The sequence below is a fragment of the Lagenorhynchus albirostris genome, chromosome 6 (genome assembly GCF_949774975.1).
Source record: "Lagenorhynchus albirostris chromosome 6, mLagAlb1.1, whole genome shotgun sequence".
In the NCBI taxonomy this organism is placed as follows: domain Eukaryota; kingdom Metazoa; phylum Chordata; class Mammalia; order Artiodactyla; family Delphinidae; genus Lagenorhynchus; species Lagenorhynchus albirostris.
Window position 1 is genome coordinate 750,102 of NC_083100.1, and position 25,581 is coordinate 775,682.

General features: G+C 63.6%; 2 protein-coding genes across 19 annotated transcripts in view; both read right to left on the reverse strand.

Annotated features, from left to right (window-relative positions):
- Positions 1 to 11,646, reverse strand: part of SNED1 (sushi, nidogen and EGF like domains 1) — a 97,746-nt gene extending 86,100 nt beyond the window's left edge. For all 18 annotated transcript variants that reach the window (XR_009540990.1, XM_060151637.1, XM_060151631.1 and 15 more), the window contains exon 1: positions 11,149 to 11,646. Coding sequence is in view for 17 of the 18 variants with exons in the window: in XM_060151637.1 (XP_060007620.1) it covers positions 11,149 to 11,361 (213 nt within the window). In the remaining variant the exon portion in view is untranslated. The remainder of the gene's footprint in view (positions 1 to 11,148) is intronic.
- Positions 11,501 to 25,581, reverse strand: part of CROCC2 (ciliary rootlet coiled-coil, rootletin family member 2) — a 71,992-nt gene continuing 57,911 nt past the window's right edge. Inside the window, 11 exon segments of the mRNA XM_060151567.1 lie at positions 11,501 to 11,638; positions 14,069 to 14,188; positions 15,633 to 15,716; positions 15,718 to 15,790; positions 16,194 to 16,276; positions 17,211 to 17,354; positions 18,034 to 18,201; positions 20,867 to 20,956; positions 22,006 to 22,204; positions 22,474 to 22,531; positions 22,534 to 22,699. Coding sequence (XP_060007550.1) covers positions 11,501 to 11,638; positions 14,069 to 14,188; positions 15,633 to 15,716; positions 15,718 to 15,790; positions 16,194 to 16,276; positions 17,211 to 17,354; positions 18,034 to 18,201; positions 20,867 to 20,956; positions 22,006 to 22,204; positions 22,474 to 22,531; positions 22,534 to 22,699 — 1,323 coding nt within the window.

The following is a 25,581-nucleotide window of genomic DNA, read 5'->3' on the forward strand; positions in this document are numbered from 1 at the left end:
TTTCTGGGTCCTGCTAACACGCAATGTATCCAACCAGCACAGCAAGGCAAAAAATGAATCAAAATGCAAACGGACTAGAAAGGGAGAAACACAACGACCATGAGGTGCAAATGCTATGCACGTGAATGTGGGAAAATCCAGAAGAATCCCGATGATGCAGCAGAATTGGTAAGAGGCTCGGCCTGGTTGTTACATATAAAACTAGAAGCGGTAAGAACTCAATTGTGCTTCCACATTAACAGCAGTAACTACTTAGAAAAGAAATGGAGAAAAGACACCATTTACAACAGTATAGAGAATAGCAAGTCCTTAAGAATAGATCTAACACAAGATGTTAGATTTATTAGAGAACGTCAGAGACAATCTAAATACACGCAGGAACGTGCTCTGTTCCCGGGCCACGCGAGTCAACCCAGGTAAAGGTATCAGTTCTCGCATCAGTCTTCATACTCCACGCAATCCCAGTAAAAATCCCGGCAGACGTGGGTCTGTGTGTGTGTGTAACCTGATAAGCCAACTGTAAATTTTATATGAAAAGGCAAAGCCAAGAAGGACCAAGACTTCCTGGAGAAGAAAAGATGGAAGGACTTGCTGGTCCAGGATGGATGCTGTAGTGGACACTGGGCTCTCACACGGAACAGTGATCGGACAGGAGGGCAGGAGGAGGGCCGGGAGACGGCCCAGGCACACACTCGGTGGGGGGTGGGGGGCGGGCTGGGGGGCCTACCTCACGCCCAGCTCCACATGCACAGGCACGGAGGTGTGAGCGACCAAGCTGCACAGCAGAGACGCTGTTGTGGGGCCATGGAGAACATATTCAAGACTTGGAGGTGATTTTTAAAATAAGGCACAGGACGTCCCCGGCGGTCCAGTGGTGAAGAATCCACTTTCCAATGCAGGGGACGCAGGTTCCATCCCCGGTCAGGGAACTAAGATCCCACATGCCGTGGGCAACTGAGCCCGCGTGCCACAACTAGGGAGCCCGCGCACCGCAACGGAAGATCCCACGTGCCGCAACTAAGACCCAACCCGGCCAAATAAATAAATAAAATGTTTTTTTAAAAAAAGGCACAGGGGCTTCCCTGGTGGCGCAGTGGTTGAGAGTCCACCTGCTGATGCAGGGGACACGGGTTCGTGCCCCGGTCCGGGAAGATCCCACATGCTGCGGAGTGGCTGGGCCCGTGAGCCATGGCTGCTGAGCCTGCGCGTCCGGAGCCTGTGCTCCACAGCGGGAGAGGCCACAACAGTGAGAGGCCCGCGTACCGCAAAAAAAAAAAAAAAAAAAAAAAAAAAAGGCACAAAAAACCTCTGACCATAAAAATAAAGACGGGTACATTTACTGTATTAAACTCAAGAGCACCTATTCACCCAAAGGCGCACCAAAGAGCGTGAAGTAAGGTGCAGAGAAAAGGGAAAAGATGTTCGCAACACTTGTGACCTGGTGTATGTACACAGCTCCCATGAAGTAACAAGAAAAAAGGGAACTCAGTAGGAAAGAGGAAAGACTTAACAGGGGGCTTACAAATGAGGCAATCCAACGGTAAGCGAACAAGATGTGCTCAGCCTCGTGAACAAAACAGAGCAGCAGCACCTCGTTTTCACGCCCGTCCACAACCACCGGGCTGGCAAGCGTGTCCTGCAGTGGGAACACCCGTGGCCTCTGTACTTCATGAGCTGGGAGCGGGTGCGGCCCATGCCCGACAGCCCCACCCCCTAGGGCCCACCACCCTCCACGCCAGCGCCCACGTGCACCGGGACGCACGTTCCGGAATGTTCCCAGACAGCACAGTAAGAATGGTCTAAAAGTAGGAACAGCTCCAAATGTCCACCACAGTGAAACAAACAACTTGAAGACGATCTATGTAATTGAACCACGGTGATAATGGACAAAACATGGATGGAAGAACCTGAACAACTTGGAGGGAAGGAGGCAGGTGCAGGCAGCCTTGTCAGGGCTGCACGGTGTGGGCTGATGCAGGTGGAGCGGCAACCACAGGCCTTAACTTGGGGCCGCCGTCCCTCGGGGCTGGCATCACATCTGCTCTTTCGCTGCACACTTACTTTGGGTCCCCTTTTCTGCCCGTGTTTAGGAAAACAGAGTCAAGGGTGAGGAGTCACAGTTGGATGGGGGGGCGCCGCAGGCTGGAGTGAGGGTCCCTAGGGCCATGGCCACCTGCCGGGCGGGACCGCCTGCCCCGCCCTCCCTGCATCCTGCACCCCCGTCCGTCTTCCTCGGCTGGCCTGGGCCCCGTGGCTCCCCCACAGGCGCTCTGCCCAGTTTCCTTCCTGCCTTTGAAGTCCGGTGCTCAGGTGTGTGCGGTGTGTGCAGAGGCCTCCGGCCTGCCCGCCAGCGCTCGGCAGGCGGGCTCCCCTCTCCGCCCCCACCGGATGGCTGCCGCCCTCCCCACGGGGCGGGGCCAGGGCAGAGCAGGGCCGGGGCCACCTGGGCAGGGGCGTGCCTGGACTGTCTTCCTCCCGGGGAGAACGTCTGAACCTCCGGTGGGGCAGGCGGGGCTGGCGGCGCGGGGAGCGGCACGGCACCCCTCCCCCCCACCGGGGTCCCTCTCCTTCTTCAGGGCCAGCGAATGCTACTCCCACAGAATATCAATCTTACTATTATTATTTTTCTCCTTGCAACAGCACTCTGTAGAACGGGCAACACGTCGGGAAAACGGGAGAAAGGACTCGACCCCGACCCCCTGCCGGGCACCAGCGTGCTCTTCAGCCACTGACGTACCGGAAACCTGACGTGGGCCGGCCGTCGGCTGGGTCCGGGCCCTGCAATGTGCTGCCCCGCGCCCGCTGCGCCTCAGGACCTGAGGCCAGCCAGGTGGGCCTGGGCTGGTCCCCTGGGGAGGCCCCGAGGCCACAGCAGCAGGAAGGGGGCCCGCGGGGCATGAAGGAAGCCTGCCCTTGACCTGGGGGTGCGTGTGGCCCGCAGAGGGAAAGGCACCCAGGCCTTTCTCACAGGAGGGGCCGGCCCTCCCTCCGCTGGGCCAGGAGAAAGCGCAGAGAGATGGCCTGGTGGCATTTCCGACTTGGATAAAACTGGGAGAGAGCTGGGAGAGAACTGGGAGAGAACTGGGAGAGAGCGGGAATGTCCTGGAGAGTCTCTCAGAGGCCACTTGCAGCCGAAAGCGTGTGACGTGTCTGGCTGGTCCCTGAACTGGGCAGCTTGGGGCTGGCTGGTACCACCCTCGCTGGGCGAGGGGCTGCTCTGGGCCAGGCGGGCAAGCCTGGAGGGGAGCTGGGGACCCCACGGGCACAGCACCCCAGCTCTGCAAACATCAGATCCGAAAGGGCGGGGCCTTGGTTCCTGCTTTGACGTTTCTGCCAGAAATAAAACAATAAAGTTCTGAGGCCTTTTATAAGCTTGTTTTGAAAAATGTAGGCATGTCTTTTATTTCCTGGCAGCTTTCTGGGGAACCAGGATTCCTTCCACAAGCACAGCTCGGGGCTGGGGTCCTGCTCGCAGGGTGGCTGTGGGCAGTGCCCTGGGCCCCCGGGCAAGGTGGGGCCCTGGACACCCAGACCTGGCAAGGAGGGGAGGCTGGCCCTCTCTGAGCACCCGGGGTGCCAGGTGGCCTCGCCTGGCTGCAGGAGGGCCACAGAGGACGGGGGGGAAGGGGCACTGCTGGGCAGCCAGGGTGTAGCCTGCGGGTGGGGCAGTGGGCTGGCTTCAGCGCCCAGCGGGGGAGGAGGGATTCCCCACAGCGCTGGGGCGACGGCCCTTCCCCCTCCCAGGCTGGGCCCTCGGGGCGCAGGCCCTCTGCTACCTCCCTACCGTGCCCCCTGCCGTCAGCTGTCCGGGGCCTCCCCGTGACCACCCTCTCGTCTCCTGCTGGGCCTTGTGGTCCTGCCTACGGCCCAGAGCCCAGGCCCTTGAGCCCCACCCCACTCCAACAGGGGCTGCCTCTCCAGTGGGCGGGGGTCCAGGCACCTGCCCCTCCCGTGTCCTGTCCCTCCAGCTGTCCTCACGGCCCTTCCCTTCCTTCCCTGTGTAGATTAGATGGCAGCTCCTGCCTCACCTCTGGCACCCCTGGGCCAGGTGCCCCCCTAGGACCAGATCCCAAGTCCCCAGAGGCCCCTGGACATGCCCTGTGCTTGGGCACCCACGCCCCCCTCCCCCGGGCCCAGCACAGCCTGACCTTGCTGCCCTGGGCTCTGAGGCCACGTCGGGTCCACTGTCACCCTGCAGCCACCGCCCCTGGCTGCCACCTCCAAGTGCAGGGACGGTGTGCCTCTGCTCCCACACCTAGGCCTCTCACCCTGCCAGTCTCACTCTGGGGACGGTGGCCACTCCCCCGGGACACCAGCCCTACCCCAGGCCCCATCCACAGCAGGCCTCCAGAGCTGCCTGTGCCCGACGGCCCCTCTGCCCAGCAGGTGGCGGGAAACATTCGCTGCAGGACGTGTGTGAGGGCCCGAGGGGGCTGTGTCTGGCCCCCGGCCAACCGCCTGGACCCGCCTGGAGGACAGCGTGGTCCTGGGACCTGTACCCAGACACGGTGCCCACTCCTCCCACCCAGGACGCAGCCCCCAGCACTCAGGCTTCTGCCCGAGCCGAGTCCTCGGGCTGGGAGCCGGGTAACGCTTCGCACACAGCAGGCGTTCAGTGAAGGACTCGCCCCGGTGTGTAAACAGCCAGTTAGTGGCTGATGAGGCTCTGAGGCTGGACCCCCTGTGGGGAGGTACGGGGGTGGGGGGAGTGGGGGGAGCGGGGGGGGGGAAGGAACGAGCCGGGCAGCCCCCTCCAGCCGCCTGGTTTCAGAGCCATGGGAGCAGTGTCCACTGGGGCCCAGGCTCCCGCATCTTGTTTTGTCCCTGGGCCTGCCCACTGTCCCCACCCCATCGTCGACTGGACCACAGGTACCCTGTGTGGCCTGGAAGCTGCTGGTGGGCCAGATGCTGTGCCCTCCAGGCTGACTCAGGTCAACTGAGGAGGCCCCCTTCCCCCAGCAGAGGAGGGTGTGAATAAGGACGCCCTCTGGGCAGCAGGGGGAAGTAGGGAGACAGCCCTGAAAAGCACATTCCTTGGGACCCAGCCAGCCCCCCTGGAGGAACGGAAAAACAAAAGACCTGCCTGAACAAAGATGTGCACTGGAGCATCCCCGGAGACACTGAAGCCACCCACACAGGCCACAGGTTGTGACTGCTGGAAAGAACTATGGTATAGCCACAGGATGGAATATTATACTGCCACGAAAAAGCACACTTTTCACAGCAAATTTAAGGCACTGGAAAGTGCTCACGGTATAATATTGAACGAAATATGCAAAATGGAAATTTGTATGAAATGGCAGCTCCAAATGCGCTTGAAAACACATCGGGAAGGATGTCGTCAAAATGTTTAGAGCGCTTGTTTTGGGAAGATGGAATTATGGGCGTGTTATCCCAACAGTCAGAGGATGAACAGCCGACGTTTACAGAGCTGCTTCTACAAGCTAGCTCTCTTGCAGAGGCTGGGAGAGTACCATGAACAAAAGAGACAAAATTTTAGGACTAAAAGTAAAACTCTGCTGCTGGTGCATATGTCCGCTCCTTGACTCAGAGCTAGGGCTCCACCAAGGTTTCCGGATGGATGTGTGACTAAATGAATTAGCAAATAAGTCAATGGTGAGTGAGTGGTGGGCTGTCCTGGAGGCACGCTGTGGCGAGCTGGTCACTTCTAGCTTCACACAGCCCCTGAGAGCTGAGGAGGGGAACACCTGAGTCCTTCCCAGCCGGCCAGGCTGGCTTCCCAGTGAGGGTGGCCGGGTGTGTGCCCGGGGCTCCGGGTGTTCCTGCCAGAAGGCATTCCCTAGAGGTTACGTTATGTTTTGACAGAATGTCAAACTTACAGAAAAAGTGCAAGGCACTCCTCATACTTTTGATCCACATTCACCAAATTCTAGGATTCTGCCCCATTTGCTTCATCATGCTCTCTCTCCTTCTACACAGATGTTTCCTGAACCACTTGAGAGTACCCTGCAGAAGTGATGACCCTTTACCCACTGAGCCCCCTACTGTGTATTCCCCTGAGCAAGGACATCCTCTACCGAGAACACACGGTTGCCCGGAGCAGGACACTCAGCACCGAGGCAGTGTGGTCAGTACCACTTTCTCCCTCGTTTATACATTTAATCATGGATCTATACTCGTATCGGCGTGGACTGAAATCTGTCACTACCAGTAAAGTAATGCTTCGCTTGTCCCGAGAGCCCCTTTCGGGTGTGGCCGCTGTGTCCTTCCGCCACATCCCCATCTTTCTATTACTTTCTGGCTCAAGCTTTTCCAAGCTCATTTTCTTCTCTTCCTGCCATGGCTGTATAATCTCCAGAGAGCCCCAGTTCCTTTCAGTGGTGACTGGTGTTCGGGAACCAGGACCTGAGCCCGAGGACTGCTCACGGCCGCTGAGGTGTCGCTGCTTGCGACATTTCCCTCAGTGGGCAGACGCACCTACACACCTACGTCCACATCCGCCAGCACGACGTCCAAATACAGTCAAACACACGTGGGTGCCAGGACCGTGTACTGATGTGCCTTGCGGGGCACACGCCCCGTGCAGGGTAAACAACCGAGGTGGGGTCAGAAGCGACACGCGGGGAGCGCAGGGACCAGGCTGGGGGAGTGGGGCCCGTTCAGGGGAGGAGGCCTGCCTGTCCTGGGAGGGGCTCCGAGCTGGCAGCAAGCACAGGGGCTGAGGGTGACCTGTTCTGTATTGGCTGGAGCAGAGGGAGCTGGGGGGCTGGCGGGGGACGGGGGCACAGGTACACGGGGCACAGGTACACGGGGCCAGGGCCGCTGGCGGGGGACGGGAGGCACAGGTACATGGGGCACAGGTACACGGGGCCCAGCCCCAGGGCCAGGGGCGCTGGCGGGGGACGGGAGGCACAGGTACATGGGGCACAGGTACACGGGGCCCAGCCCCAGGGCCAGGGGCGCTGGCGGGGGACGGGAGGCACAGGTACATGGGGCACAGGTACACGGGGCCCAGCCCCAAGGCCAGGGGCGCTGGTGGGGGACGGGGGGCACAGGTACACGGGGCCCAGCCCCAGGGCCGGGGCGCTGGCGGGGGACGGGGGGCACAGGTACACGGGGCCCAGGTACACGGGGCCCAGCCCCAAGGCCAGGGGTGCTGGCGGGAGATGGGGAGGCCAAGGTACACGGGGCCCAGCCCCAGGGCCAGGGGGGCTGGCGGGGGACGGGGGGGGCACAGATACACGGGGCCCAGCCCCAAGGCCAGGGGTCTGGGGGGGCACAGGTACACAGGGCCCAGGGCCGGGGGGCTGGCGGGTGACGGGGGGGGCACAGGTACACGGGGCCCAGCCCCAAGGCCAGGGGGGCTGGGTAAGGGCAGGAGAGAAAGGCAAGGCTCCCTCGGCCGCCCCACGGACAGGCTGGAGGGGCAGGGCCAGGAGCCGGAGGCCCACGAGGAGGTGCCGCACGCGCCCAGGCCGGCGGGGTGGCCGCTCTGGGAAGTGGGAGCATTTCCAAGGCAGGGCTGCAGGCCCAGCTGCCTGCTCTGACCACGTGGGAACGAGGCAGGGTCTCAGGGGAGCTCCCAGGATGGCTGAGGAAGCAGGACTTCTGTCTGGGCCGCACTACGGCCGGGGTGGAATAGCAAGGAGGCAGCGGGACGCAGGAGTCCTGAGGCCCCTGGGCCTGCATCTGAGGCCCACTTTCCTCTCTGGGCCGGGGAGGACTGCATTGCCCGCCCTCCGTCGGGCTGCCGGGAGGTCCAGGCCGAGGGGCCAGCCTGGATCTCGCCCCGGCGCTCTCCCCCGACGTGGGGCTGCCAGGCCACCCAGGACCCTCCCTCGACCCCTGCCCACCTCCACCTCCACCTCCGAGCCCCTTGCCTGTGCCCCGCTCCTCCCCAGGTACCAGCAGGAAGGGAGCGTGGGGAGGGGCCTGCCCAGGACCCTGTCTGCCCCCTGGGGGCTGCGGCCTCTCCTCCCAGCCAGGGGGCTCATGCGTTTCTGCGGGGGCTTCCTCAGGTCAGAAAAGCCGAGCTCCACTGCCAGGCCTGCCTCCATCTCACTGGTTTTGTCCTGTGGGTCAGGGTGGGTTTTCCAGATGGCTCGGAACTGGTGGCCAGCCAGCGGACTGTCTTGGTTGGCAAGGTGCCACGGGCTGCACAGGCGGGGAAGCCGGGGTTCTCGGAGGAACCGACCAGCCACCGGTCCCGGGCCGCCTGCGGACCTCCCCTGGGCGGGCGGTCTGGGAGAGGCTGGGCGGGGACTGTGCCCCCGGTGGGGATGCCAGCGGATAAGCAGACACCAGGTGTGGAGCCAGCCTTGCCTGGGACACTAGAGAGAGGGGCTGCTGGCCAGGGCTCAGGTCAAATCAACTGTCAACACGTCGTCCCCCAGGCTCGGAGGTGCCACTGCCCGCCCCGGGCCCACACCTTCCCGTTTCCCACTCGGGGCTCTCCGTGACTGGCCCCAAGGTGCTCCAAAAGACCAGAACAAGGAAGAGTCCCCAAGATTCAGAGGTCAAGGGTGTCACAGCACTGTGCGTGCGGGGCCAGCAGGGGCTGGAAGGGGCTCTGCAGGGGAAGGATGGAAGGCACGCCAAGGCGGGTACGCCCCTGTGCATCACCCCCAGCAGCCCAGCCTTGGAGACACAGCCGGCAGACCCCGCACCCATGTCTCGGCCACTGCACCCTCGTAACAGACGTGTGGACCCTCTCAGCGTGCCCAGCACCTTCACAGACACCGCCCACCTGGCACTCCTTCCCCGATGAAGGAGCAGAAGTGCTCCCTGAGGTTGCCACTTGGGGCTCCTGATGCCAAATAAACCAAGACCTTCCTCCGCAGCCCCCAGGCCTCACCCTTCTGGGGGGACACGGGGGCTCCTCACCACCGCTGGCCGCTCACGGCCTCTCAGTCCCCATGGCCGCCCCGCGCGGATGCTGCGCCTCGGCCGGGCCTGCAGGCCACAGCACAGCTGCCATCTCTACCTGTGAACTTGTCCAGCTTTTTTCCCTGCGAGAAGGTTCCCTCTCAGCTGCCGCGCTCCATGCCCACCAGCGGGGCCGGCCTGGTTTGTGTTCAGAAGGGACTCTCAACAATTTTCAGAGCCTTACAAGTCACCACATACGGCTGCTACGGCGTGAGAAAGAAGCAAAACGACGGGGCTTTCTAGAAAGGAGACCACCGCGCACGCAGCAGGACCGAGTCCTTGCCGGGGTTGATTCTGACCAGAAAGCACTGATCTTCACGCAGGGTCACGGCGAGGCCTCCATTCACTCACCCGTGTGTCCATTCACTCCACAAGCCTGCTCTTTGCCAGGCATCGGGCCGGGGTGTCCAGCCCTGGAGGATCCTCACTCGGCCGGATGCAGGCACCTGGGCTCAGGGCTGGCTGATGCCGCGCCCGGCTGGACGAGGGTCAGAGACAGGGGCATGCAGAGAAGCATTGTCTCAGCTGCGCGAGCTGGGAGGCACCAGTCTGACCCACTTGCTTCAGAATAAATGCCTTCTCTTCTCTAACTGGCCTCATTTCTGACCCGCTGCCCTGCTCCCTCCTTGACCACAGAGCCCTGGCCATTATTTCAGGCAAGGTGTCCGGGGCCCTCAAGGTTTCCACTGTCTTTCCTACCGAGCGAAGAGAGGTGAAGTGGGCTCCCTACGTCGCCACGGGCAGGTGTTTGTCAGACGACAGCTTTTTTCAGGAAAGAGCTCTCATGGAGACACAGGTTTTGCGAGGAACCACGTGCTGGTTTCAGATGAAACCGTTCGTTTTGCTAGCACATCTCTTCACTTCAGAACCATGTCTCCCAGTTGCTTTGGCAGGGGTAGATGGTTTTGGTGAGGCTGTTAAGAGGGTCAGCCGTTTTAATAATATTTTCACCTGTGACTTGGAGTGAGGAGGTTGCGCCTGGCCCGAAGGTTCAAGGAGCATTTGGACAGAGGCTCTGTTAAGACGATGCCAACGTGAATTTTCCCCCTTCTAGGATGCATGGGCCTCCCTGGCTCCCAAAGACCCTGAGCACAGCTCTGCCCCCAGCCCCATACTTCCGGAAGTCAGTCCTGCCCCTCTGTCCAAGTCCTGGCCCGGAGGAACGTGCACTGGGTGGCACCTACAGAGAGAACGGCTGCCCCTCCCACCTCTGGCGATGGAAGGGCTGTGGTGGGAGGGTAGCTAGTGATGCTGGCAGCCGCGCTGGGGTCGAGTGGAGAGAGGCAGTGTTGATGGGGGAGGTGACAGGGCTGATGGGGGAGCTGGCAGTGCAGGCAGTGGTGCTGATGGGCGGTGGAGGGGGGAGGTGGAGGTGGTGCTGGAAGTGACAGAGGGCGGGGCGATGGTGTTGGAGGTACAGGGTGCCGGCACTTTTCTAGCTGGGATTCAGAGGACAGCGCACGGTGCCCCCCAGTAAATGCTCGATGCAGCGATGAGGCGTGACATTGCATTTCCTCAGTGGCCCCGGGTCCCCCCGGGGGGGTTCTGCTGTCCTTAAGCCTGAACTGTCCCCGCTCTCCTGAGCTCCCTCTGGGAGTCCTGTTTGAAGGTCTGGGCCTGAGTGGCCAGCCCCCAGGCTCAGGAGGAGAGGGAGAGGGAAAGGGCGGCTCAGAGACGACCAGCTTGCCGAGTCTCGCACAGCACCTCTGAAAGTCTGGGCGCGTCCCAGCCTCCAGCAAGTGGACCTCAGGTGTCAACTGGGGGCGGGGCCCGTGTGGCCCTGGGAGGGGCTGAGACCTCGGCAGGCCAAGTGAGGAACTGAAGGGGCCAGGAGCCCCACTCGGGAAACTGAGGACCCAGGAAGCAGCCGCCTGCTGTTACACTGCTGTCTGTGAAGGAACCGGGACGGGGCGGGACGGGGCAGGCCTCCCCTCACCCCGCTGCGCTGGGCCCAGCAGGGGCACACGGCTCAGTGCCCGCAGCCCAAGCCCCAGGCGGTCCGACAGGGGCAGGGGCCAGGGCCGGGCGCGCCCCGCTCCACTCGCCAAGGTGGCGGGGCCGCGGCTCGGGCCCCCAACCCCGCCCGCCGCTCCCGCGGGCCGCTGTCCGGCCTTGGCTGCCGGAGGGAGGAAGCGCTGTCCTCATTCCACCTCTGGCCGCCACGGTGCCAAGTTGCTGGCGGCGGCGGCGGGACTCGGGGCGGCGGGCAGCGGCTGGGGCGCAGCACCCCCCTGGCGCCCCCCGCGGGCTCGGGTTACTCACGTAGAGGCCGGAGTGCTCGGCGCCGAAGAACGGAAAGGGCACGGAGAGCGGCCGCAGCCCGGAGCCGCCGTCGTCCTGCTTGGGGGTGACGGCGTCGCCGCGCTCCGCGCCGAATGGGTAGAAGTCGGCTAGGGCCACAGCGCCGCGCACGCCGCGCGCCCCGAGCCCCAGGGCCGCGGCCAAGAGCAGCGCCCAGGTGGCGCCGCGCGGCATCGCCGGGGGTCGGCGGGCGGGGACGGAGCGAGGGACACAGCGGGACGGAACGGGGACAGAGAAGGACGGAGCGGGGGACACAGCGAAGACACAGCGGGGACGGACAGGCGACGAGGAGGGGCCGCAGGGGGGCTTGCGGTCACCGCGGGGCAGGAGCGAGGCCGCGGTCGGGAGTGGCCCGCAGGGCCGGCCGGCCGGGCGTGCGGGGAGCGCGGCCGCGCCGTTGGTGGACTTCGGAGTCCCGCTGCCGCTCGGCCGGGCCGTGCTCCGGTCGCCTCTCGCGGAGGAAGGCGCCGGGCGGGACCGCGTTCGGAGCCGGACCCGCCCCTACGGCCGCGATTTAAATATCCAACCGGGCGGTCACTCGGGCCTGGGCGGGGCCGGGCCGGGCCATGCAAATTAGGCGGCTCTTAAAGCGCCAAGCGGGGCGGGCGTCTCAGCCCACGGCCCCGAGCCCCCCGGAGGTGGCCTGGCCACGAGGAGAGGGCTCTGCGGGCGTGCCCTGCGGCCGGGGCCATCCTCCTCCTCCTCCGTGGGTCCCCAGCCGCCCGTGTGGGGCCGGCCCAGAGGAGGTGCCTTGTCCGCAAGGCAGCTCCAGGACAGACCCTCAGGCCTGCGTGAGTTGTTGGGCCTGGGGGCAGGCCTCCTGGGTGTCCTTTCAGGCCCCTGTCCCCCAGGGGACCAGGTCACCCTCCTGCCAGCATGTCGTCGGCCGGGGGCCACCCTTCTGGAAGTGGCCAGAGGCCAGCCTCTAGCTGCCCACCCAGCCCTGAGGCTTGCCATCTGGTCGTATGTGAGGAGGACTCTGGCCCGGGCTGCTTCAGGGCATTAAGCAGTTTCTGCCCTGCATGGCCACATCAGGAGAAATGTGGGGGGAGATGATTTGGGGGCCTAAGGAAACCTCACAGCAAGAGAAGTCTGGGGCCAACTCCCGGTAAATCAGCCTTCCATCGGGGAGGCTGGTCCACGCCGGCCTGGGGGCAAGTGGACAGATGCCCCGTGGGTGGGAGCAGGCCCTCGAGTGCCCACAACTCAGATTCTGCGTCTCCAGCCTGTGGCCATCGCAGCTCTTCTCGTGCCACAGGAACTTGCTCTGAGTCAGACTCTGTTTGTCCTCCACAGGGGGCTGGCATCTGGCCACCTCTGGTCCCTAGGCCCAGAGCAGGGCCCGACCCCCGGGGGCTCTCCACCCTCTCTGCTCTCGGGTGCTGGTGGGGGCTGATTCGTGAGGACAAGCCAAGCCTGGCACCCCGCTGGCTCAGATGCTGAGTGGGGAGGTGGGGGGAAGACCTGAGCCAGGCTGCAGCACAGTGGTCAAGTCATGGCCAAGGTCGGAGGAGGGGTGTGGCAGCCTCACCCTCCTTGGACAGGGAGGGTCCGTGAACCTCACTCGCAAAATCCCCGTGGGGTCAGGACACGGCCTCCAACAGTGCAGCCCGGAGGGCAGAGCTGCCAGCAGGCCGGTCACCTTGGTGGGAGCCCAGGAGGACGTGCTTTTCCATCTGTGGGTTTTCTGTGGGAAACTGGCAGCCCTCTGCCGTCTGTGCCGTGGGTTTGGGGCCCAGGGGAAGGCCCTCTCCTGTTTGTTTCCTCAGGGGGGAGGGCAGGTGGCCCCTCCCTGACAGGGAGAAGGGGCAGAACTTCCCAGCTTGCACCAAACCACGGCGGGGGGGGGGGCGGGGGGAAGGTGGGAACAGTGGGTTGTCCAGGCTGACCTCTGACCCCCCCTAGACTGGCCCACCTCCTGCAGGGGGTGGGAGGGGGCACACGCCCCGTCCTCCCCCCAGTTGCACTTTCCTCCTCTGAGTAGGCCGCCTAGGCGGAGGAGGTCCCTCGGGGCACTGCTGACCTTCTCCTGAGCACATGTCTCAGGGGACCCTAGTAAAGGCTGTCTTCTGGGTCCTCCTGGGGGCCTGTAGGGGCAGGGCTGCCCCAGGGGCCATGCCCGGGGCACACAGTGGTGCTCGGCAGGCAGACCCCGGGTCGCGGGCAGACCCCGGGTCGCGGGCAGACCCCGGGTCGCGACCCCCAGCGGGGCTGTGCGTTTCCAGGCACAGGCCTGCCGACCCCCGCGGCCCTCCCCCGGGCCATTTGCAGTCCATTTGGGAGACTGGGGGTTAACAGGAGGCACCGCCATGCTGGGTGTTACATTCAAACACACACACACACACACACACACACACACACACACACACACACACACACACACACAGCTCCACAGGCGAAAAAGAGAAAAAAAATTTTTTTCCAGGTGCTAAAAATATTATCAGGAAATACTTTTCAGCAATGTGCTGTTTCAGGTTCCCCTCCAGACTCAAGGGTGCCTTTGTCTTGGCCACAGAAAGTCCACATTTATCAAAACCAAAATCGTTTTATCAAGCAGGCTCGTGTTCCGCGGCCAGGAAACCCGAGACTCCCCAACAGGCCTGTGACATTTTAATTTAGGGCCTGAGTGTGTACGCAGTTTAGATGGGGAGCCCCGGAGCCGACCTCGGGAAGCCCCAGGACCCCGTGCCGGCCAAGGTGGGGAGCGTCTCCCCCACCGAACCTGGCCTGGCCGGCTGGTCCCTGCAGGGCTGGGACGGGGGCTCCAGCAGGGCTGCTGGTGGTGGAGGCTGCCTGGCTGCACCCCCTCCCACTCTCTCCTTCCCACCCGCCCTGAGCACCTGGGGCTTCCACGTAGGTGAGACCTCAGGGAGACCCCTACCTGGTCCGGGAATGAGGTCAGGAGGTCACAGGGCCTGGAGGGGCAGGCGGGATCTGGCTCTTGCGGAGGCCCACCCGGCGTGGTCACTACACTGTGAGCATGGATGGGGCCTTGGTGCGGCTGCGGCAGAGAGGGGGGGGCCCTGGTTCAGGGTACACAGCTGTGCACACGTGGGTGCGGGCGGCCATAAGGCTCTCACACGGAAGCCACACGCTTGCCATTGGAAATGTTTAAGAAAACAGCAGTTTATCTCCATCAGAAAAATCCTTTCTCCTAAGTATACAACTTTATGTTGAACAAGTAAAAACAGCGTCTCCTACACTGATTGAACTTTCATTGAAATATAAGAAATCTTACGTCTCCCGGGAGCAGCCTGGGCAAGGAGGGTCCAGAAATCACCAGCAAGGACATTGATCAAATAGCGCGTGGCCCTCATTTCAATGCTGAGAAATCTTTCCGACCCCTTTTGCATCTGGGGTGTGTTCCTCTCTCATCTGTGCACGTTTACTAGGCACCTCCTCTGTGCTGGGAGATTCAGTCCCAAAGGCGTGACGCTGAGACGCCAGTGGCCACCAAAGGGAGGCAAGTGTTGACACTTTCCAAGTGTCAATCTCCAGATGCCGGGTCCTTCCTCCCCACCCGCCAACCCTCAGGCCCTTCCTCCACAAGGGAGCTGCCCACTGGGTCGTGGGGTCGCCAGGTCGAGGAGGAAGGGAAGGGACTTGCCTACTAAATGCCAGGCCTTGAGCATCAGAGCTGTGTGTGTCTCACGGCCCTACCCTTCCTGTCTGTACCAGGCTCTCCAATGGTGGGGGCAGCCGCTGGGTTGCTATGCGTTCCAATGGGCCGCTGCAAGCTGGTGAATACCTGGGTGCAAACACCACCACTAACGCCTCCTTCGCCCAGAGCAGCGTTGTTAATGGGTCACCATGCTCTTCCCCTCTGAGTCTGGGCTGAACTTCAGAATCCTTCTCAACACAGCCACCAATAATCAGGCAGAGCTGACAGGCAGAATGAAACCTATTTTTTGTGCAGTTCGCAACATGTGGCAACTCCGTTACTAGGTTCAGTCAGAAAGGAAGGCCTGACAGGACAGCCTGTTTTAAGTGCGGGATCGTGATTGGAATGGGTGGGCTCCAGGAGCTTTGGCCCTTCTCACCCCCATGAGTCCTGGAGGGAGGAGGTGCTTCGGGGTGGCGGCTAGCACCTGCGGACGCAGGAATTTCCTGGGCTGGCTGGTGCCCCGCAGATGTTGTAAACACGTCACTTACAAAACAAAAGAGGCCATTTGGAGAGGAAACAAATCACTCTGACCAGTGTTCATGGGGGGAAAAGAGAGAAAATGCGAACAGGTGAACCAGGCATCGGCCTAAGATGGCTGCCCCGGTCTCCGTGGCAACCAGGGCTGGATTCCCGCAGGAATTTTCCCAGAGTTATAGGCTGGGAAAGTGGGTGGTTCTCTAACAACTTTAACGTTTACATCCTGATGCCTCTCACGGGCAGTGAGTCACGGGGCGGGGAGCACGGGGGTGGGGGTGGGGGTGGGGACTGGACTCTGAGTCACTTGCAGCCACCTGCCACCGTGACGGCCCTGCAGTTCCTGGATACGGAGGTCTTGCCGCCTCTGTGCGCAGGGATGTGGTAGCTGGGCCCTGCGGGACATTATGTTTTTGGCTTCAGTTGGTGGAAATGTTTTCCACGTGTTTCCCCATGTTTACAGAGCTGAGGGCACGGAATGCAGCCCGTGGCTGCGGAAGCTGGCCTGCTGGGGCCTGGCCGCCGGGGTCTGGCCGGGTCAGCACATCCACAGCGGTGCCAGGGCCGATGCCGGCCGCGGGAGGCTCCGTGCTGCCGGGGAGGGGCGCGTCGGAGAGCAGCGGCTCCGGAGCTCGGGCCACGCCAGCCGGAGGCGGGGGTCCCAAGGGCTGGGGGAGCTCTGTGGTCAGGGGATCAGAGGGTGCCCACTGACTCCCGGCACGGGTGGTGGCTTCCCTGGCCCGGTGCCCCTCGAGCTCGGCCCCCCGGCTGAGCAGCACGAGGCGTTGCTTCCCCAGCAGCGGTTCTGCTGCCGGGCCGGTCAGGGCAGTGGCAGCCGGGCCACCCAGGGGTCGGGAGCCGGACTCACTCCTTGGCCTGGAAGGCCTGGCCGAGGCGGGCTCGTCGCCGCTGCTGCACTTCCTGGTCCCGCGGCTCCTTCAGGCTGGCCACCTGGGGACAGGGCAGGAGCTCGGGCGGGCGGGCGGGCCCCGTGGCTGAGCTCCGTGACCGGAAGGGCTGGGAGGCCGCGGTCCACGGCTCCCAAGGGGGCGGTGTGCGTGGAGAGAAACCCCGGCAGACAGACAGACTCACCAGAGGCCAGATGGGGCGTGCAGGGTCCCACCTCTGATCAGGGTCACCCCCCCGTGGGCTCTTAGGGACCCGGGTGACCACCACTCACAGTGGGTGGACCTCCTTCCACTCAGCCATGAACACACTCAGAGTAATGAGGAGATAATGCTCCTGGGCTTACAAATCGAGCAAACGTGGCTTGGAGGGTCAGGGACACCACCTCAGGGAGTCAGCGGGCTGCCACTCTATGTCTCTGCGTCTCAGTTCCCTCCTCTGTTCCCCCATCGAGCAGCTCCCCCGAGGCAGAGAGCTCGGAGCCCGCGGCAGCCCCGGCTGGCATGTCTGTGTATGTGTGCGTGCACGTGTGTGTCTGTGCACATGCGTGCGTGGGGGGGTGTGGTCAGCACAGGCACACACTCAAGGCTCGGTCCTGCTTTGTCACTGCCCCGCCCCCCCGTTCGCTGCTGCCCCCGTCCCTGCCTCCGCAGGACGGTGCAGCGGTCACCGCCACTAGGACTGCCGCGCGCCAGGCACCATCTGACGTTTCATACGCAGCAACCACCGGCTGAGGGACTGCCCCCGCCCCTCTTTATGGGGGGCGATGGCGGCACGGAGAGGATGGTGACCCGCCCCAGAATCCCCCTCCGCCCCTCAGTGAGGTGTGGGAGTGACGGAGGGTAGTGTGGGGTCCCGTGGGGATGGCCTGGAGCCCACCGGGCAGTAGCGCTGCCGGAGGACCTCGGGCTGGGGCCAGGCGGGCGCAGGGACCCTCCCCTCCCTCTGCACCCCCGCCGGGCGCTGGGTCCCCGCCCACCTGCTTCTCCAGCACCTTCACCCGCTGCTGGTGGGCCCTCTCTCGGGACGCCAGGGCCTGTGCAGCCCGTACATGGGCTCCGTGCAGCCGCTCGGCCTCCACCATCAGGTCTCGCTGGTGCTGGGTGGCCAGCTCCTGGAGCCGCTGGGCATAGGGGAGACCCCAGGCACCTCACTGTGGCCTGCCCACCCAGGGCTGCGCAGAGTCCCGGGACAGGCGCATCCAGCCCTCCCCTGGGGACCCCCAGTTGGCCCGGCTGCCCTTTGCTGGAGCCCGGGGCCTGGCCAGGACCGGAAGGTGAGCGGAGGGTTTCGTAAACACATTCGGCCCCCGGGCCTTGTCTGCTCCGGAGCCCCACCCACAGGCCGGCAAGGTGAGCCTTACATCTGTTTTAATGGCATCCTAGTTTCCACTTGGCTGGACCTGGGGTCCCAGAGGCATCGCAGGCTGATTCTCGCCCCCACCTCCCTTGCCGATTCCTTGTCTGGCGATAGAGGGTCTGTCCAGTGGTGAAAGGGGAGATACCCCAGAACACACAGGAGCAGCCCCTGGACCTGCCTGTAGGCCTGCCTGGCCCTGTGTTTCCCACACTCCTCCCCCTTCTGGTCCATGCACTGGCTCACGGTCCCCTGATGGTCCCCCCACTCCCACGGGGCCCATGGAGCCCTGAGACCTGAGGTGTCGCCCTGGTGGACCCCTTTGTTGTCTGGGGCTGCGTCTCCGCACCTGTTCTGTGTAGGAGTGGTCCAGCCCGCCCTTCCCATCTGGGCGTGTGCATATGTGTGTCCAAGCACGAGACAGAAGCACTGGGACCCACACCCACCCGGACACCCCCAGCCCCAGGCCCCGGCCCACTCCCAAGACTGGGGTGCATGGAGCCCAGCTGGTTTTGCCTCAGGGCCCTGTCCGCTTCCTGGTGCAGGCAGGTATGGTCCAGCGGCTCCTTCTCGGCCCCTGCCCTCACGTTGTCCCTTTCCCTCCTCAGCTCTGTCTGCAAGAGCAGAACCTGCCACAGTCTCTGGCGGGGGTGTGAGCTCAGGCCAGCCTTTTCCCTGGAGAGCACGTGGGGTGCCCCCGGGAGGGGCTCTGGATCCCATGAGAGCTGGCTGGGTTGGGGGAGGGAGCTCCCTGGCCAGGATGCCCAGTGGCCTGGGCCGTCCAGCATGTGGGGCTGCTATGAGAGTGAGGGGGGACCACCAGTCACGTTGCTGTCCTGCTTTGGACCAGCTGCATCTCCTGGTACCTCCAGGCCCTTGCAGTGCCGCTCCCAGCCTCAGGGAGCCTCTGTGCGCTGCATCCTGGCACCCCTGCACCTCAGCGCCTGCAGCCGGCTCATAGGCCCCAACCTCTCCCTGACCAGGTCCCGGCCAGCCTGTGTCCTCTGTGTCCCTGTCCCCACAGCCCGTCTTCCTTGGAACGGCCCGCTGCTTGGGTACAGCGCCCCTCCTGGCCCCCATCCTCACCACACAGGCACAGGACGGGGGGAAGAACTGCGGATGAATGTTGGGTGACCAATGAAACGAACACTTTTGGTGGGAAGGTTTGGGGGCTCCTTTTTGCCCCCTTGTGGATGGTCCCTTTGGAGGAAGGAACTGACACGCAGGGCAGGCCTGGCCCATCAGCCACTGGGGCAGGATGGGAATCTGGGCCCCAGACCAGACCTGTCCACTTCCCCGGCTCTGGGCCGGGTGGGACAGTGGTCAGCCCCAGCTGCTGGAGGCCCAGGCCTGTCCTCTCGCCCTCAGGCTGGACAGGGCCTGGTCTCTCGGGGGGCCCTGGGACATGGCAGATCGGTCTCGAGTGCAACGTGACAGGGGCAGTGTCCAGCGTGTTACAGAAGGAGGGGACCCTTTCTTCTTCAGGACTGAGGAAAACAAAGGGTGCCCCTCCACTGAGAAAGGAAGTCCTGTTTCTTTAAAAATCCAGTTACACTCCTGGACGTGCATGTTAAAAAGAGAAGAGAAAAGTGAAATCCAAAGTAAATAAACGGCTGCATCCGGGTTTCCCCTCCTGAGACACCAATAAAGGGTTTATGGGTTTTCGGGCCCCTCACAGCTGACCTCCTGGAACTCATTAGCTGTTCCTCCCCTCCCCCATCTGGGCTCCAGGGACCCGCGGTTGGCTCTGCTGCCCGGGGCAGTGCCATCTCGGCCTCCCAGCCCCCAGGCCCCCTACCCCGAGCGGCCACGGGAGCCCTTGGCTTCCCCAGCTTGGCACTGGGCCTGCCCTTCAGGAGAAGCTGCAGGGTCCTGGTGACCATGCCCGGCTGGACAACCCTTCTCTGTGAGAAGGCAGGTGGCCTTGTGTGGACAAGCTGGCCGCTGGCTCTCAGTGACCTGATCTGCTGGCCTCTGTGCCTCCGTCCTGACCCCAGTTCTGTCCCCAGGGTCCCTGCCTTCCATGGCCACCCCATTGACCCGGCCACTTCCCTCTGGAAAACCGTCCTGTCCCCGAGCCCACCTGAGCTGGACAGTGTGCACATGGTGGCCAGGGCTTGCCCGGGACACGTGTCCCCATGTGCTTGGGGACACGTGACCCGGGTGGCGGCTCTCCTGGAGGCTCCAGGCCTGGCAGCTCCTCGCCGGGCGGGGCCTTGCTGTCCTCCCTCGGGGTGCGTTGGTCAGTCCTCTCTGGAGCCTGCCCTCCGCGCTGGGGTGCCGCCGTCACCCCCTGTGGGGACCCCACTGTTCCTAGTTCTGCACCTTGCTCCTGACACAGTGAAACACTCTCCTTCCTGCCCCTGCCGTGGCCGGTGGCCTCTGCCTCTTCTCCGACCCTGAGCCTGTCCTTTTCACTCCTCGCTGGTGTCCACACGCCCCGCCCCCCGACATCTTTGCCCTCCAAGTCTGAGAGCCCTGGGCACTGTCACCTCACCACTCGTCCCAGCGGCCACGACTGTGTGCTGGCGAGGCCAAGCCTGGCCCCTGTGGTGCCCGGGCCCTCCTGCCCTGGGCTGCACGGCCCAGACAAACCCCGCCCCCGCACAGAGCCATTCTGCGCAGGACCTGGCAGGCAGGTGGCACAGTGACAAGCTCAGGGATCCACTGGGCCTGAGGTGGTCCCTGCAAAGTCCATGGGCTGAGCCATGAAACACGGACCCTCCACCGCCCTCTGAGAAGCCCTGGCCGGACACTGCCGCCTGGACCTACCGTGAGGGACGAGCCTTCCCTTCTCGGCCCAGTTCCCTTTACACAGCTGAGCCCAGGCTGGCAGGGTCCACCCACACCTCCACCCAGGGCCAGTGTTGCGGTGCAAGGGACAGCAGCTGTACCCGGTCATCCGTGCCACGCCGGGAGGGCCGTGTCCCTGTGCCCGCACATGAGCCCAGCTCCCGGCTCCAGGGGACAGGCAGCGAGACCTCTGCCCAGGGGTGCTCACCCTGGGCAGCCTCCGGCCACACCTGCCAGGCCGCCCGGGCAGCAGGACCCAACCATGCCCTCGCCCCAGAGAGGCCTTGGGAAGGCTGCCCTGCTCTGGGGTCCAGGACTGAGCCCCCAGCTCTCCCCACTGCCAGGACTCCTGCTGCCCCCCCGCTCAGGTGGGGACACGGAGCCTGAAGGGACGGGTGCCTCGGCTGCCTGGTCACCAGCCCAGCGCAGGCTTTCCACCTACGGCCCGGTGGTCTGTCTTCCCTCTGGACTCCCTGTCCTGCCCACCCCTGGGGGTGCTGAGAGGGCATCAGAATCCCAGGCCCAAAGCCCAGCCTCGCACTCCGCCGGGGTCAGCTGGATGGGTCGTGCCTGTTCCTATGGGGCAGAGGCAGGACATCGAGGTCAAGGGAGCTGCCTCTCAGGCCACGTGACCTGGGAGGTCCCTGCACACAGCAGGCCTGCCGGGTGGGTCCACAGAGCCATAGCTGGGGTTGGGGCCTGGGTGACATTCTGCCTGGTTCCAAGAACGTCATTTCCTTTCACTAGCCTCAGTTTCCCCATCAGTTAACCTGGGCCCCAGGAAGATGCTCTGGTGACCCCAACCCCTGATTTCAACCCAAATACCTCCACTTTGGCCCGTTTCATACGTGGCGATGGTCCATTCACGCCTGGGGACAGTTCAGCTGTCAGAATCACTGGCCAGCGGGCCCCTGGGCCTCCCTGCCTTTCACATCCTTTCTGCCCGTCTCTGGGCCGGCCCGTGCCCTGTCCTGTCCTGCATTCATTCAGCCTCTTTGGTTGGTTCCCTGTCTTGCACCCCAGCCCATGTTGGGTCTGCAAGGGTGACGAGACGGCTTCCGGCGCTCTTCCTGGTCTCTGTTGTGCGGGCCTACACCTACCCTCCCATTGCCCCCATCTGCAGGGCACCCCCTGAGCCTGGGCTACCTCCACCGCGGACAGGGGAATCTGGGCTCCAGAGGCGGGCAGTGTGCCAATGCCACACAGCTCCAGGCAGGACTGGCGCTCAAACACTGGGAACAACGCCGCGTGTGTGTGTGTGTTTGTGCGCGGGTGTGTGCGTGTGTGTGTGCGCGCGTGTGTGTGTTTGCCATGACCTGTGGTCCTCCCCCGAGGACAGCAGAGGTAGAGTTGGGGTAACATCACCGGAGGGCTGTGGAGGTCCACAGGGTGACCTGCCAACGCCAGGCTGACCCTGAGCTTGGAGGCGGGTGGACAGGCCCAGGTTGGGCATACTCCCCACTGGCAGGTTGGGACACAGAAGCCGGTGCCTCCCCGGCCCCCCAGCCCCTGCCTGGACGCCCGCGAGGCCCTCCCCATACCCCGCCTCCCCACCCCCAACTCTCCAGGGACCACCCTTCCACCCCACCCCCCTCTTCCGGGGACCATCCACCGGATCCGGGTACCTGGGCCCGGTGCACCGCGAGCTCCCCCTGCAGGCGGGCCGCCCGGGGCGCAGCGCGGCCGCTCCTCCCGCAGGACACGCCTCTCCGCGCGCTGCGCCCGCCGCCGCCGCCGCCGCCAGAGCACGTGGGCCGGGCAGGGGCCGGGCAGAGGCCGCGCGTAGGCAGGTCACTCTGGCCTGAGGCTGAGCCCCCGGCTCGGCTGATTATTTTTCCCGGAGCTGTGTGTCCACAGTCCACCTTCTGTCGTAGGGGCGCCCACAGTGGAGCAGGAAACCAGGGAGAGGCCTTGGGGCTCTGACTCCCTGCGTGCCCCTCCCGCCTCGGTTTCCCCTCTGTCAGCTGGGGATTGGACGCGTCTGGGTGACTCCAGGCCTGACACCTGCCTCCAGCGTCTCCCTGGACTTCCCTTCACACGGAGGGAGCGATTCCTAAAGGGAAGGCAGGGCCCTGCCCCCCGGGGCCCCTCACCTGCTGCAGGGCCTCCCGCGCCTGCGCTCCAGGGGGGCGACCTTCTCCTCTAGCAGCGCCCGCTCTGGGCCAGGCCCTGCCTGTGCCTTCTGCCCTCGTCCAGGGCCTGGTGCCGCGTGTCCAGTGCTTCTGGGGGAGGGAGGCACAGGCCGTCTGGAAGCACGGCCCGGGGTGTGCTGCAGGTGAGGCTGTGGCACCTGGCGTCTGCCCAGATCACGTGCAGTGGCTGGGAAGCAAAGACGCAAGAACAGGTTGAGTGCCGTGTGCACGGATCGGGCAGTTTCCGATGTAACCACGGGCGGGGTGGGAGGGGTCCTAGAAGCAGGCCTTGTTGGCCCGGCGGCGTGGGCAAAGGCGGGTTCTCCGCTGTGGTCAGAGTGGCTCAGAAGACACATCCGTTTTCCCTGCCCTGCTTCCAGCCCTTGGAAGAAAGACCGCGACAGTCCCCCCAAGTCCTCCGAAGCTCCCGGGGCGGGTGGGGCTCAGCCCCCACGCCCTCCACCTGCAGCCTTCTTCCCCTGTGCCCACCTCGTACCCCCGTGACTCAGGCCTCCCCACCCCTGCTGCCCGAGCCCGGAGTGCTGCTGGCCGCCCCCCTCCCCCGCTGCGCCGCCCCCTCCCTGTCACCCCTCCTCTCTGAGCCTTCACGAGGACGGCGCCTGTGGTGTCCCCGGGCTGGAGCTGGTGCGCAGTGGGGCCTGGCGATTCTCGGGAGCACACGGATGCCGTCCTGCCCGCGAGTGTCTGGTGGGCAGGAGGTGGTGGTGATCTTTGGTACAGAGCACTCTGGAAAATCAGGAGCCGCGTCCGGCCCATTGCGGGGGCTGAGCGGGGGGCGGAGGAAGGCAAGTTGGGGGCCCCGGGATTGTCCATACGGAGCCTGTGGCGGCTTGGGCTCAAGGAGCCAAGAAGTGGAAGAACGCGCCACGGAATGGAGAGGTAGCCCGAGGGCCGCGTGGCGGGTGAGGGGCAGGCAGTGCCACGAGGGCTCCCAAGCTTGGACTGCGTGCGGGGTGTCCGGAGCCCACTTGCTGGGATGGGAAGGTGGGTGTGGGAGCACGTTGAGGGGTCTCCCGGGGGTCACTGCGCCGGGGGCAGTGTCACAGGACCAAGTGACTATGGAGGCCCTGGCACGGAAGGCCAGGGAGTGGGGGGAGGAGGGGTCCAGGCCAAGTGGACTTCAGAGCAGAGAAAAGAGGAGGCTGGGCCCAGGGAGGACCAGAGAGCTGGCGGAGATCGGAGGGAGAGGTCGGGCTCCTGTGCGGAAAGCTCCAGGGGCTCGGGTAGACATGGACCCAAAAGGCACCCTTTGGAAGGGACCAAAGTTGCTGGTGATCTCTGTGTCTGTGTGGGTCCCGGGAGGTTGCGGTGCTGACGGTCTGGGGAGAGGGGGAGGGGCAGCCCTTCCAGAATCCTGGCTGGGGGAGGGGAGATGGGGCCAGCAGAGAGAGGAGGGGGTGTGGGTTGTGGCGGGCAAGAGGTGCTTGTTTAGGAAGAGGGAGACTGGGTCTAGAGCCAGAGCAGGAACGCCTGAAGGCACAGGGACCCAGCAGTTGTGTCCCGGGAGCCGTGTGTCTAAGGGGGCTTTGCATCCACCTCCCACTCCGTTTTCACTAAATACAAGAGGAGGACTGGCTCAGGGGAAGAGGGGGAGCCACCGGGCACCCCCGTCCCAGGCTGGGTGAAGGCGGGACAGGTGCCGTGACCCTGTAGGAACTTTTCTGGGTCTGTCAGTTTAGAAAGTTAAAGGGAAGGGAGGGCAATGCTTCTACCTCAAATTGAGGTTTCACCCTTCTTTACAATTTTGGAAATGACAGTTTTCTGTTTGTACACACTTTCCCGTAGAAAAGCAGACGTTTCCTTCAAATATGGCTTAAATATTTCACGGTATTTTCAAGAGGCTCCAGACCGCTCGTGACGCGCTGTGCTCCTCTTGTAGTGACTCAGCGTTTGTGGAATTCAGATGAGCCATAATAACGGAACGGGGCGCCCTTTATGGACACCTCCCTTTGCCCCACGGAGTCAGTCTCCTTGCTGGCTGGCTTTGGTTCTGAGCCCTGAGCCTGAATGGGGGGCGGCTGGCCGTGCACGCGTCACAAGCCTGCGCTCAGCGCGGGGGGTTCAGCTGCAGGAGCGCACGAGGCTCGACCGCCGGCTTCTGTGGTTCCACCCCGGGCCTGGGGAAGGAGGCAGGACTCGGTGCGTGCCCTTGGGCCAGCCCCCAGCCTTGGTTTCCCCCTCTGCGGACGGGTGTGATGCGATCTCACAGCGTTTTCGTCGGGAGCAAGAGAAGGACGGGAGAAGAACTGTGAGGACCGCCCCCCTGTATGGGGGCTGCTGTAAAGTGGGGGTCTGTAGAGGCTAGAAATGCCTCAGGCACTAGCACAGCAGGCGGACGCAACGTTCCGCACCCTGCCTGTTGCACAAGAGCAGAGCCTGCCGCCAACCCCAGCGCATCCTTCGGAGTTCAGGTCCTCGGCCTTTTCATCCACTGGCGACAACAGATCGATTTGTTCATCGGCTGGCGAGTGTCCAGTGTGGGTGAGCGCTGGGCAGCAGTGCACGGCCACCTGGCCCTGCCCTCTGGGAGCCTCGCGAGCCCTCTGGCCGGTCACAGGACAGAACTAGCGCTGGGAAGTGCTCCAATATAAGGGGACCCAAGCGCCTTACTTTACACGGTGGGCCTCAGTAGCCCAGACAGGAGGCTGGGATCTGGTGCCGGTTAGGGACAGCTGGAAACTTCTGGACTCTGCCCTGTCCTGCTTGCCTCTTCGTCCACCCTTGTGCCAACCCCTGCTGCTTTGACCACGCTACTGTTACAGTCAGTATTACGATACTATTTCAAAAATTCCTTAGAAAATCTCAAACATCTATTCTTCCCTGTAAACTCTGCAATCAGCTTGTCCAGTTTCCCTCCAAACATACCACAAACAAATAGACAAAACCGAACCAAGAAAGCAAACAACCGACAACCAAGAAACAACCGACAAACCAGGAACATAAGCAAAGATCCACCCAGAAGCTGATCAAAACATCATAACGGCCCCAAAGGCATCCCCTCTCCAGTAAGACGAGACACAGCCGCAAGAAGAGGCGCAGCGTCTATTC